This window comes from Siphateles boraxobius, unplaced genomic scaffold, assembly GCF_051911475.1.
Source record: "Siphateles boraxobius isolate OS27281-9 unplaced genomic scaffold, OSU_SipBor_1 7, whole genome shotgun sequence".
In the NCBI taxonomy this organism is placed as follows: Eukaryota; Metazoa; Chordata; class Actinopteri; order Cypriniformes; family Leuciscidae; genus Siphateles; species Siphateles boraxobius.
This window is the reverse complement of record NW_027509197.1, coordinates 18,638,031-18,652,363: the sequence shown is the minus strand read 5'-3', so window position 1 is coordinate 18,652,363 and position 14,333 is coordinate 18,638,031. Positions and strand designations below refer to the sequence as shown.

At 40.9% G+C, this 14,333-nt stretch overlaps 1 protein-coding gene across 1 annotated transcript; it reads left to right on the top strand.

Annotated features, from left to right (window-relative positions):
- The first annotated feature begins 11,909 nt into the window (after window positions 1–11,909).
- Window positions 11,910–13,441, top strand: LOC143723133 (ribosyldihydronicotinamide dehydrogenase [quinone]-like). Its single transcript, XM_077215123.1, has 6 exons — window positions 11,910–11,913; window positions 12,069–12,236; window positions 12,336–12,466; window positions 12,561–12,674; window positions 12,781–12,882; window positions 12,983–13,441. Exons 1-6 carry the CDS (start codon window positions 11,910–11,912, stop codon window positions 13,280–13,282), a joined length of 819 nt encoding a protein of 272 aa, XP_077071238.1. The 3' UTR covers window positions 13,283–13,441.
- Window positions 13,442–14,333: the final 892 nt, after the last annotated feature.

Genomic DNA, 14,333 nt, shown 5'->3' with positions numbered 1-14,333 from the left:
ACACACACACACACACACACACACACACTCACACAGGCTTACTTGAATATGTGGTTTACGTGGACTCTCCATAGACCGTAAACATATTGCGTATTTTGCACGCTCAAGTTCATTATTTCAAATGTAGGCACGCAGCAAGCCCGCTCATAATAGAAGTGACACGCTCGTTTTTGCCAGGCGCAGCGAGATTTTTTTCTTTTCTTTTCTCTAGTTTGTCGCGGCATGTTTCATACATCGCAGGCAGGGATGTCTTTGAAAAATATTTTCTACCTGGGATGCTGTATCTTGGGTCGAGCTTTTTAACCAATTGCTTAAATCCTTCCTTATCCACCGTTTGGATTGGCATCATATCCTTGGCCAAACAATATGTAACCGCATCAGTACTTTCCCTCCACCGTTTACTCTTCTTGTCATATGGAGTGCAACTAGCGAGTGCTCCAGCAATGCTCGGTTGAGTCATTTGTTTACTTTTGGGCCGCACATCACTACCTGCTAGTGTCTCGTCGCGTATCTTCATAGCCTGGTTATACTCGACGGTGTGTTTTTGCTTTAAGTGGTGAAACAAGTTTGTTGTGTTTCCACCTTTAGCATTAACAGTTTTTTTGCATATTTTACAAAAATTGTGTTTTGTTGGAGATCTGAACTCTTGTACCCAAACCACTTCCATACTATTGAAGTAGCTCCCTTTTTAGGAACTAAATCTTCATCGGATTCGGAGGCTGACATGCTGCTGTGCTATTACTAGGTTTTGTTGTTGTGCGCGCGCTAGGTAACGTAAATACGCCATACGTCATCACGCCACTATACATCAATATCGTGTCCTCGCACCGCTATATCATCAATATCGCGATATGACACTTTTTTATCATGTAAAATTTTCTACCGGCATTATCGTGGACGGTATGATATGGCACAGCCCTACTTTCAACATCTTGATCTAACTTGGGCCACCACACATAACTTCGGGCCATAGCTTTCATCCTAGACACTCCTGGGTGGCACTGATGCAGTTGTTTCAGGACTTCTGATCGACCCACACTGAGAATGATGACTCTGGCCCCCCAGAGCACACAACCATCCTGTACACTTAATTCATCTTTTCTTGATGTAAAAGGGTCAAACTCTGCTCCAATTAATTCATGCCCACCACGTTGCACCATTTCTTTTTGTTCTGCCGTAATCAAGGTTATGTCTGCATTCTCCAGCATCAGGAATCTTTCCTCCTGTTCAATGTCCGATTCCGTTAACAATGGTAACCGACTTAGAGCATCCGTGTTTCCATGATCTTTGCCAGGCTTGTAGATGATGTTGTATTCATAGGCTCTTAGCGTCCCAGCCTATCGCTGGATCCTAGGAGATGACATTTGGGGAGCAACTTTTAATTCATTAAATAAAGACAACAAGGGTTTATGGTCCGTAACTATAGTAAACTTCCGACCATACAAATACTTATGGAAGCGTTGTAAACCGAACATGATGGCCAACCCTTCCTTGTCCAACTGCGAATAATTCCACTCAGCTTGATTCAAAGTCCTTGACATAAATCCAATGGGTCTTTCATGACCATCCGGCATCTTATGCAAAATAACTGCACCTTGGCCATAAAGAGAACCATCACATGATAAAATCACATCCTTCTGGGGGTCATAGTGGACCAGAACTTGTACTGAGTGGATCATTTCCTTGAATTGAGGAAAAGCAACCTCTTGTTCCACCTCCCAGTTCCATGTTTCATCTTTTCGCAGCAATTTGTGCACAGGGGCTAAAATGGTAGACAAGTTGGGTAAGAACTTATCATAGTAGTTTAACAGTCCCAAATAGGCCTTTAACTCTGTCACATTCTTTGGTGAGGGAGCGTTTTGAATAGCAGTCACCTTTTCTGGTACTGGGTGGAGGCCAGTCTCATTTACTTTATGGCCCAAGAACGTTACCTCTTTTTCCATGAAGGAACATTTGCTCCGTTTCAACCGCAGTCCTGCTTCCTGCAATCTTTCCAATATCCTGGCGAGCATTTGGAGATGCTCCTCATCATTACGACCAGTCACCAGGATGTCATCCAGGAAAACTGCCACATACGGAAGACCTTGCAGTACTCCCTCAATGGTCCTCTGAAAGATGGCAGGACTAGAAGAAACTCCAAAGGGTAAAACACGATAAGTGAACAAGCCCTTGTGGGTATTCACAATAGACTGTAAAAAAAGATGGACGACACCCCTTCGTCCACTTCCATTGGCGAGAAGTGAAGCCGCCATTGTCCCGATATGGCGCTGACATCTTGGGACTTGAGTCTGCGCAGTTGCGATTTCGGGACCAGACATGCGCAGTAGTGAGTAGGAAGTAAAGCCGCGAAATCAACGTCCCGCTCTGGTCCCGCCCTCACTCTCGCTGAATCAAGCGTAAGCACGCGCCTCTGCTGCAGAACAAACTATTATGTCGGTGTGAAATAATAAATTATAGAAATTTAGATATTAAATTTAAAGCTCCAATCTCCTCAGTCCTTCAAAGATCCCGAAAAAAAGTCTGTTGTTGCTTCAGTGACTACTTTGCTCAGAGAACATGTCAATCACTGCTGTCAATCATGTATGCCACAGCACCGTTTTTATAGCATCAAATAACTAACTAAAAACAAACTTATTTTAAAAACAAACACTTGAAATTACATCAGCATGATGGAAACTACAGTAAATGACAGAAACTATCTTTGGAAAAAAGAAATGTGAAGTGTAATTGAATTGTTTAGTTGGTCTCACGTCCCATTGAATAACAAGGGGAGGCGGGGTTTATGAGCTATACTAGGACCAGTCACCGGGGGGCGATCGAGACGCTTCACTTTTCAGGGCTTGTGCGGCACGCTTGGTATTCACTGTGACATATTTCCTGAACTCCGCATCTAATGCAATCTGGTGGTAAGCATGGCTCATATCCAGTTTGGTAAACTATTGCCCACCTGACAATGTTGCAAACAAATCGTCTATTCGAGGGAAGGGATATTGTTCCAACTTTGAAATTCGATTTACTGTTAGCTTGTAGTCACCACATAGTCGTACAGTATTATCCGGTTTTAAAACTGGCACTACAGGTGCAGCCCATTCAGAGTGTTTAACAGGTTCTATGATTTTTTCTTTTAACAGACGTTTTATTTCAGCTTCTACCTTAGTCTTCATTGCATAGGGAACTGGTCTGGCTTTGAAAAATCTGGGGACCCCTTCCGTGTCCACATAAATCTTTGCCGGTGGACCTCTCAATTCACCCAATTCCTCTTTAAAAAACTCTGAATATTGGCTAAGCACTTCAGTCAAGGTTACATTTTTCACCCCCTTGAAACTTATGTATGGCCTCCCATTCCATACCCAATTCATTAATCCATCCTCTACCCAACAGAGTGGGTCCTGTTCCGGGTCGGGGCCGGATATAGGCATGGGCAAGGAGGGGCAATGCCCCCCCAAATGCTGTGACTGCCCCCCCAAACGTGATGGCATGCAAAGATCCCAAATTTAAAAAATATTTCAAGAAAAATCGTCAGAGTGAGCGCTCTCTGCTCTCTATCCCTCATTCAAAGTAGCTACTGATTGGTAGATGCATAGGGAGGGCGTGGCCGCTTCACCGGCTTGTGGTGAACCTGCTGAGCTTCACGTCTCAGTCAGTCACTGCAGAGCGGAGCACGCAGACACACTGTCGTCAGCTGAGCTCAGCCCCTGTTTTGAGTTTCCTTCGCCGTCAGTCACTGAAATTATTTGGTTACTCTTTCTGTAAGCGTGTTCTCATTCCCTCCATATCTCTCTATCGCTTTCTCTTGTAATTTGCACCGAGTGACGAGTCGAGTATGCGCCGATTTCTGGTTGCTAAAGCTAGCACTGGCAGCAGCAACGAGGCTGCTAGGGCATTAGCTGCAGCAGAAACCGAATCCCTCGTCGTTCCCAGCCCATCCGCGGCTGTTGCGGATGAATACAACATAGGCTTAAACACTGAAGCACCGTCACAACCCATAGCTCTGGTTTTCCCCAAACGTAATTTTGGCAAGAGCTCCCGCTCATTCTGCCCAGGTTGGTATCGTGGGAGACCATGGCTCGAATATTCAGCAAAACTTGATGCGTGCTTTTGTTTCCCGTGTCAGAAATTTGGGGGGAACAATGATAGGGATTTGGTTTTCACAAAACAAGGATTTACTAATTGGAAAACTGCATTGGAAAAGGACAAGGGACTCTCAAAGCACGCATCAAGTCAATGCCACATAAAAAATGCAAAAGCCTGGTCTGAAATGTCCCAAAGAGAGGCCACAGGGGAGACCATTTGTAATTTAATAGGGCCCACACAAATGGAAAAAAATAGGTATTATATTAAAACAATTGGAGAAGTAGTTCAGTTCCTAGCAGTAAATGAACTTCCACTTCGTGGCAGTGTGGAAAGTTCAAATGATGATGATTTCTCTGCAGGACTGTTCTTAAAAATGGTTGACTACACACTGGCGAAGGACCCCAAATTTAATGAAATTAACAAACACATCCCACCAAATGCAAAATACACCTCTCACAACATACAAAATGAAATTATTGAAACACTGGCCAAAATGGTATTAAATCAGATAAAAGGTAATTATGACAAAGCAGATTATGCTGGGTTTTGCATCAAAAGTGACGGAACGAGGGACAGATGTAATATGGAGAATCTGTCAATCATGGTTAGATTTGTCTGTAAAGGCATTCCAGAGGAACACCTGATTGGCCTGCTTGACCTCAGTCAGTTAAATGCTGAATTTATTACCACACAAATTCTTGAGCATCTTTCTGACTCAGGCTATAGTGTAGCTGAAATTATCAGTCAGTGCTATGATGGAGCTTCGGTCATGAGTGGGGTCAGGGGTGGGGTTCAGGCCTTATTGCAAAAGAAGGTAGGGAAGGATATTCCTTATATCCACTGCTATAACCACCAGCTGCACTTGGCCGTGGTCCATGCAATGCAAGGAGAGCCGTGTGCAAAAATCTTTTTTGATCTATCAGGATCACTGCACTCTTTTTTTCACCGTCATTATGTGTCACAGAACTATAATGTTCCCTCCCTTAAACGACTGTTGGAGATCAGGTGGACAAGCCACCATGATGTGACCAAGTGTCTTGTGGAGAATCAGGATGCTATTCTGAGTATCCTGTCAGAGGTTACAGAGGACAGAGCCGCTGCTGTTGATATCTGTACAGAGGCATCAGGGCTCTTGATGATGTTAAGGAGGCATCATTTCTTTGAAATAGGAAAATTCCTCCTTAAAGTTCTGGGTTCCTTGAAGTCTGCAAATGCTATGCTGCAGGCTCATTCTGTTGACCTGTGCTGTGCTTCAGAAGTAGTCAGTGCATCTCTGCAGGCTCTGAAGCAGATGAGAGATGAGGAGAGTGAGACATTAACCAGCATGCCTGCACCAGCTGCTAAAAGAAAAAGAACAATGAGCTCACTGCTCGTAGGTAGCGTTGTTACGTCCACTGTAGGCCATGCAGAAGACTCCATGACTCCTAGCCAGGCTCTGAAGAGAGCTCTTCTCAACATTTTGGACATCGCCATTGTAGAGATGGAGACAAGATTCTCCAAAAGCAATCTGGATCTCATGAAAGCAGTTAATTGCCTTCAACCACAATCTCCCTCTTTTCTGGATGTTGCCATGTTAAGTCCTCTGCAAAAAATGGCAAAAAGTGACAGTGACAAACTTTCCAATGAGATTCTTGTCGCAAAAATAATGTTGGAAAAAGAATTCAAAAAGACTAATGATGATGAGAACGTAGAGTTTGTAGACCTCTCCACCATTTGCACATATCTACACGGGTATAAGAATGCCTTTCCTCAGCTCCATCGCATGTATGTGACCTCACTTGTGATTGGAATATCATCTGCATCATGCGAGAGCTCTTTCTCCACTTTGTCTCGTGTTCTTACCCCCTTCCGCCGCACTATGCTACATGAGAGAAAAAGAAATTTAGTTATTCTGGCTCACGAGAAGGCCATAACAACAGGTCTAGATATGGACGCATTTGTTAGGACTTTTGCACAGAAAAGCAGACGACTGATGCTATAATGACTGATATAAGCCATGCTGTGTACAGAGCTAAAGAAATGAAAACAAACAAAAAAACAAAAAAGAAATAAAAAAGATTGAAATAAAAAACGAAAGGACAGACAGACAGATACAAAAAAAGAAATAAAAAAGATTGAAATAAAAAACGAAAGGACAGACAGACAGACAAGACAGACAGATAGGAAGACAAACAGACAGACAGACAGACAGACAGACAGACAGACAGACAGATTGAAATAAAAAACGAAAGGACAGACAGACAGACAAGACAGACAGACAGGAAGACAAACAGACAGACAGACAGACAGACAGACAGACAGATAAAAAAAAGAAAGAAAAAAAAGATAAATGCAGCCTCAACAGGGCACAAGGCAGTGTCCTATTTGTGCCGGTCCCAAGCCCGGGTAAATGCAGAGGGTAGTGTCAGGGAGGGCATCCAACATAAAACCTATAAGACAAATCAAATGGATCAAAGGAGCTGATAGATTAGAGCTGGGTGATATAGGATTTTTTCATTTCACAATGTATTTTTTCATTTCTGGCCATATCGATATATATCACAATATAAATCAAATCACTATATTTGTCAAATTTAAATGTTCCTTTAAATGACTTGCCCCCCCTGATATTCTACCTGCACCCCCTAGTGGGGCTGGCTGAATCCGGCCTTGTTCCGGGTACTACCACAACCGGTAACTCCTTCATGGTTCCTTTGTGTCTAACTTCCACTTGTGCAGAACCTCACACTGTTAAGGTTTGGCCAGTATAGGTTTTTAACTTCAAAGAACAGGTCTTTAATTCTGGAATTTTATACTTTGTCTATAATTTGGAAAAATTTGACCCATTAATCACAGTCATACCCCAACCAGTATCCACTTCAAAAGGTATAATTGACTCATTAACAGCCAATGTGATAGTCAGTGGAGCAACCTTTGGAATCTCTGTTTCTTTCAAACTATGAACTGTAAAAATACCCTCTTCATCAGATGCACTTTTTTCATCTCTGCCCACATAATACGATCTCTGTCCTCCTCTAGTCACAGCTCTCTTACGCCTTTCTCCTCCTTGAAAGTTTGTGTCTCTGCTGGAACTTTTTGACTTGCATACTTTCATAATATGACCTTGTTTCCCACTTTGGTGACATTTCTCAGAAACAAATCTGCACTCATTGGCTCAATGTTGCAAACTTCCACATCTCTAACATGCTCTACTTTGACTTCCTTCTTGCTTTACTGAAGTTTTAAGCATTGACATGGACGTTTCTGTGCGATTAGCTTGCAAATCCCTTACATCCTTATTGGCCGTTTCCATTGCTTGAGCTACTTTCAAAGCCTTTTCCAGGTTAAATCTGCTTCTGCCAACAGTCTACGTTGAATACGGTCATCATTTATGCCACATACCAGTCTATCCCGCAGCATTTCTGTCAATTTTTTTTCCATAGTTACAATCATGAGCCAATTTCCTTAATACTGCCACATACTCAAGTACAGTTTCCTCCCCCTCTTCTCTTGATCTTGAATTGAATTTAAACCGCTGTACAATTTCACTAGGCCAGCTGTACACTTGATCACAGTCCAGGTTGAATCCATGGCCAAGTCCCAATTCTCATACTATCCGTCCTAAATAGTATTCAAAAATAGAATAAGTGCGTCCCAAATCATAGTATGTTGAAATGAGTGTTCCAAAGATACCCGGATGGTCTACTATTTCCGGTGAGAATACGAAGTGCAGATCGATGCACACTCTAACGGCTAATATTGCCCACAACCCATCGGGCGTTGGACGAGGATTCAATTAGAAGTACAAAAACTACGGACATGGAGGACATGCGAGTCCGCCGGTTATGTAGAGAGATTTAGATAAAGGGGTTTGAGTGATTAATTATTAGTATCTAACCTGACGAAAAGGTATTTATTCAACGTTGTCTACATTATATTGCATCTGCAGCAGCATTGTGAACTTTTGTAAAGGTATGTTTAGCCATTACCTTTTAAATGCATCATTATATTCAAATTGCAAACACATGAGGAGAGTCTCCGCATGAAAGACCCACGACTGGCAGATGAATGTGCTCTCCGAAACGGTAGGAAATAAAATTCGATTGAATGGAGGATTTTAACTGTGACAAGATGATTGACAAGGCAGTTTACGGTGACAGGAACACGCGACAGAGCTGTCCGTTAAAGGTGACGTGATAGTATGTCCCAAAGCTTGCCTACTCTTTTGCTACACACTCAAAAGTATGTACTTTTTCATCACAAAAAGAGTACATACTTTTAGGTCGTATGTATAAGTAGGCAAATTGGGACTGGGCCCTTCTCTCTGTCGAACAGTTTCTTCTTTGCTACTCTTTAGCCAAAGTCGAAAGGCATTAGATTGCCCCCTAAAGGGTCAATCTACAAAAGCACACTATACAACACACATATTTTCTTGTAATGTCACAAGTAATTAAGGTTTACTGGATTTTACTCAATTCTTATGTAGCATATTGCTGTAGGCATGGAATATTTTTTGTCAGATGTGTACCTTACTACTTCTCACCGCTGATTCCTGATTGTTTAGATGACATTTAGTCTGAGTTCGCCCCCTTTCGTTTCAAAGAATACTATACAACGGCGAGCAGGTCAAATGCCTTGAGCACTAGGGGAGGTGTGCGCATGCATGAAGGCGGCGGAGACTCACGCTGCAGAGCCAGGCAAAAGTATAAACGGCTTAATACCAAGGGGGTAATCCATCAGCCGAAAACTGAAGCCTTGCGGGAGCCGCCATTGTAGCAGAACTTCACCTGCTGTTAGCATTCCATTGACTCCCATTCATTTTGGCGTCACTTTGACAGCGAATAACTGTACATCTGAGGCGTCCAAAGACTTCATTTGTCCATTATTTATTTCTGAAGAAACACGACAATGTATAAAAGGCTCCATTTTGTGTCTTACGTTATGGCCCCGTAGAAGCAGTTTCTGTAAAAATAGGTTAACGATTGCTTCATAACCACGCGACTTTCTGTCGCACAATAGAGACATTACCATATAGACAGGAGGAGAAGCTCGCAGGCAATCTTTTACTGTCTATGAGGCAATCGGGGGGACATAGAGGCATAAAGTCAAGGGAGAAGCCCATAGATAGAGAGTCCATAAAAGCAACGGGACAAAATATTTCAACAACGTTTTTGAGGAATTAGGTGATTCAGATTTGTCTTGGCACAGCTACTAGAAGATTTACAACTGTCAGACTATCATCAAGCTCAGTTTGAGCCTGCGTAGTCGCTCAGCCATCAGACAGGAATTGCAATAATCGGGCTTCAGTCTTCTCCGTTGAAATCAATGGGGTCTCTGTGTCCATTTCTTTTAATGCCTATGCTTAATACACCTCTCTGGTAGCCAAGAAATCTAGACTGGTCAGGCCAATCAGATCGTGTATAGAGTCAGCGGGCGGGCTTAACATAATGACGACAGAGATGCGATGGTTCACTGCTACTTGAAAACAAAGAATGGCTGCTGCTGCTGGCGAACAGCGGTCTTTCGATTCGGCTTTGGCCGCGACTCTGGAGGATTTGAAGTTAAACTTTTCTTTGAAACAAGAACAAAGAACGGCTTTGCTCTGACTCTGACTACGTCACCTTCTTCGTTGCTCTGGTTGGTTGTAGCACTGAAAGACAACCGTCTATCCCGCCCCTCGGAATGAGGCATCCCAATGGAGAGTTCCCAGACCTAACATCTTGATGTAGGTCTGGTATGCCAGGCTACCTCTCTGGAACAACGTCACGCAAACCCATCATTTCACCATCAAATGGAAGTTTTATCAGAAAACTAATCAGAAAGAAATCACTGGAATAGCGAGATCGCAAAACGAACATGATAAAAGTGACCTTGCTGGCATTTTTGTTGTTTAGCCTACTTAAAGATTTAAAACCCAACTATAAATGTTTTACCACAGGTTTACAATAAAAAGTGATACATTTATCATAATGAATTAATGTGTGACGTCGTCATTTTCATGAGCAGCGCTGTCACACACACAAAAAAACTAGGGCCCTAGAAATGCGGTCCTAGAGCTGCGGTCCTGAAATTGCGCCCTCCGGGATTGCAGACAGATAATATTGGAATGAACTGCTGGATCTCATTCTGAAGGGAAAAAAAGCACTGCTGGGAGAAAATATTAAGATTGTCTAACTATTGAGTTAAACCCAGCCGGAGCAAGTTTTTTGCAAAAGTGCAAACCCTTTTGATAATTGACATTGAAATGCACTATACAAACCTAAATGGTTGTAATTCAAGAATGCTTTGGAATATAGACCTAGGTTTGGTCTTGTTTTAAAGAAAACAATAAGCAGATTATTACTGAAGTGAAAGCACTTCAAAAAATCAAAGTATGAAAAAGTTATGGAAGTTAAAATTTTCCATAAATCAAATATACTTTATTAATATTTTTTTTAATATAAAATAAATATTTTACAAAATATTTTTTACTAGAAAATTACTATAAAATGAAAGCTATATATCTAACCAAGTTGTGTTCCAAATTTAAAGTTGATATCTCAAAAATTGAAGTTCCCATGAGATTTTGTTTAGGCGTTATACCAAAAATAGCCACCGGGTGCCATTGCATTCCATTGAATTTAATTGTATGCATTCTGCCATAAAAAAAATTATAAATTTCTATCCAAATATCACTTCTGTCACTAAATATGGAACCTTGAGACTCAGAACTTTCTGACAATATGTGTTTTGTCAAGATTAGAACATTTTTGATAATAAATTATGAAAGATGATGCCCAAAAGGGAAGGGGCCTAATAAAAAAATACCGTTTCTATGGTAACGCAACCTCCAATTTCAAAACAGTTTTCACAGGATGAATTCTGAGTTCTTAAGCTTTCAAATGATACCTAATTTATGATAACTACTAAAATATGTGATATAATAATAATAAAAAAATTATATATATATATAATATATTATACTTTTTAGAGGACTTTTTACTTTACTTTTTAAAATATAATTTTATCTTTTTTTATTGACAAATACTAGATTGTTTTATTATGAACTTTTAGCATTAACAACCAAAGTTTCAATTATTAAGTGTGTGCGTCAACTTTTTGTGACAAAGGTCAGAAACTCCTGTAATGACATCGATTTTTTGAGGCGCACTCTTGTCATAAATTCATATATTACTGTTCATACAAAATTTGTAAGAAAAAAACAGCGCTAAAATATCTATTAAGGACTCTTAGACCTTTCCAACGATATATAGTTTGTCATGATTAAATAAGGATTTAATAGTAATATTTTGAAGTAAATTTAGGTTGCCCGTATATGGGCAGGTGACAGTTAAGGGACCACACACTACACCAAAGACCAGAAACGTTTTTTTTTTTTTTTCAGCAGAAAATTTTTGTCATAATTATATCCGTGCGATGATACAAAAAATATCTAAGCAAAACAGGTGGTTTTCTAAACTGAGTCACCAAATTTATAGGGCCTATATTTTTTTATCTTTATCATATAGGTATTTTATTTGTATGGGTCTAATAGACTTTTAGACAGTTGCTGGTGCATGTTGACATCTAGTGGTAAAAAAGGTAAACTAACCAGGCATAATGCTTTATTGTTTTTGTTGTTGTTTTGTTTTGTGTTTTACGATTCATAGATGCCGCTTTTAAGAAGAATTAGGCTACGTCCATTTAATAATCACTTTTGTTTAACTTTTTTTGCTCTAGATTTTTGTTTTCGGAAAGCCTCTAGCCTGCCAACACTAATTGATTAGTAAAATACTTTCAGGTGTGCTCAGTTGATTGTGGTTTTAAAAGAAACTCACAAATCTGTTGGTTTAGTAGATGCTCTGTGGGTGAGAAACATGGGTATGTTCTTATGTTGCTGCAGTTTATTTATATATATATATATATATATATATATGAATATATATGAATATATACTTTTTTTGATTGATATTTGATTGATATTTGTAATTTTTTCCCCAGCAGTAAAGACCGTGTTGATTTGTTTATTTTTTCAGCTGCAAAGACAGTGTTGATCGTGTATGCACACCAGAGTGCTGGATCTTTCAATGCGGCTGTTAAAGATGCTGCTGTAGACGTGCTGGAGAAACAGGGCTGCAATGTTCTTGTGTCTGACCTGTATGAAATGAAATTCAAGGCCACAGCAACCAAGGAGGATATTACTGGTGTGGAGGCAGTGTTATGTTTGTTTAGAGAATATTGAACTTAAAAACTTTTGCCCTTATTGGTGCGCAATGGTTGTTTTGCACAATTTTCTGTTTCAGGAGCAGTGAAGAACCCAGAACACTTCTGCTATGGAGAGGAGACCAAGCTGGCCTGGCAGGAGGGACGACTTGCTTCTGATATTGTAGAGGAGCACAAGAAACTAAAAGAAGCAGATATTGTTATTTTTCAGGTAAGGCTTTTATATATCAGAACTCAGACTTCATTTCTAATTTGTTACTTTTGGGTATACTTGTAGTTCTTTTTTGTTTTTTTGTCTTTTCAAGTTTCCCATGTACTGGTTCTCGGTTCCTGCCATCATGAAAGGCTGGATGGATCGGGTTCTTACCCTTGGCTTTGCATACACCTTGGAAAAGCGCTACAGTGCAGGCATCTTCAGGGTAAGGCCTACAAATCATAAACTAATCTTTCATTACATGCGTTAATCAGCGAAGGTTAAATGTTGGTTATTTAATGAACCGTGAGTGGGTTTTTAATTTGTGTTAGGAAAAGAAAGCCATGTTGTCATTCACCACTGGTTCCCATGAGACCATGTTCAGCTCCAATGGGATCAATGGAGATATGAATGTCACTCTGTGGCCAGTTCAGGTAAGAAGCTTCCTTCCTTCAACCATGCTTAAATTTTGCACTATTTGATTTTGCATGTCATTCTAACCTGAAACTGCTGCGCTAATGTTTTCTTTTGTAGAATGGTGTCCTCAATTACTGTGGCTTCCAGGTCCTCGCACCACAGGTCTTCTGGGCACCCACGCGTCTCTCTGCTGAGGCTCGTGACAGCCTGTTGAAAGGCTGGCGTACTCGTCTTCAAGGTCTTTTAAGCGAAGCGCCTCTCTCCTTCCCACCCGTAGACAGTTTTGATGAGGTGAAAGGCTTTCAGCTGAAGCATGAAGTTCATGAAAAACAGGCCGATTCCCCCTTTGGTCTCACTGTGGGTCACCACCTGGGGAAACGTCTGCCACCGCACAGTCAGATGAAAGCTGGGGTTTGAGATGAGCAACACTGTACCTATGTGGCCATGTTCCCGTCCCGTTTAATTGTCATTAAGCATAATTTTTTTTCGATGTGAATAAATTGTTCATGTTTTGAATTGAGTATTGCAATTTATTATAAGCCATGTGGAACCAACAACTCATTGCCCGTTTCTTAGTTCATGTCAGATTGGGACATTTAGAAACCAAAACTGTGGTGGATTTGTGCTTCCTAGTAAAGTTTTTCCCGATGTTTAGTTGTCTTGTAATAGCTCAACCTGGAATCGGAGACCTTGACAGTGAAAAGTCTGCATTTATTGGCAGGTACACGGGCAGCTCAATCCTCTCATACATCGAGTTCTTATGAGCATTACAAATAAAAGGTCAAATATTTTACAAAGAGGTAGAGCTAGTGACGGTGAGATGAAGCTTCATAAAGCATTGAAGCATTCCATCCAATTGGTTCACTCATGTACCGAAGCTTCATTTGCTCTATTGTGCCATCAAGTGGACAATAAATGTAAAACGTGCAGTGTGATTATAATGACATTGCATGGTTCCATCGCAAAAAAAGAAGCTTGAATAGATCGCTAACAAACTCGTAAAGTCCCAAGTCCACAAAATGTGAGGGGGAATCCATTATATCCCTTATATTTCAAAAAGACCGCCAAACCGCGAACCACTTCCTGAAGCAGTCACGTGGTACAGGCGGCTCGCAAGGCTTCAAACGTCACCACATACGTCACCGACACAAGCCTCGATACGCACTTCACAGAAATCATCCCGGATTACTCGACACACGCTTCGAAGCCTCGATACGGGAGGACACATCATTAGGTAGAGCAGACATGGCCATTTTACCTGCAGTCTCATGTGTATTGCATACTAATGCGATGCATGTAATTTGTTTTTGCCAGTAGTCACCCTTAGCAGGCTCCATCCAAACAATGCTATGGTCCAAATACCAAGCGTGTTTAAATCAGAACAAGCAGCGCCTTAATATGGCACATTTATTTGGTGCACATAAATTGGATTCATTTACACTCTTAAAGATTTGTCTTGTGCACAGCT

Excerpts from the sequence above, each read along its gene's own strand:
- LOC143723133 (XM_077215123.1), top strand. Across the intron at positions 12,675-12,780 it reads ACAGTGCAGGCATCTTCAGG|GAAAAGAAAGCCATGTTGTC; the intron begins GTAAGGCCTACA and ends AATTTGTGTTAG. Across the intron at positions 12,883-12,982 it reads TCACTCTGTGGCCAGTTCAG|AATGGTGTCCTCAATTACTG; the intron begins GTAAGAAGCTTC and ends TTTCTTTTGTAG.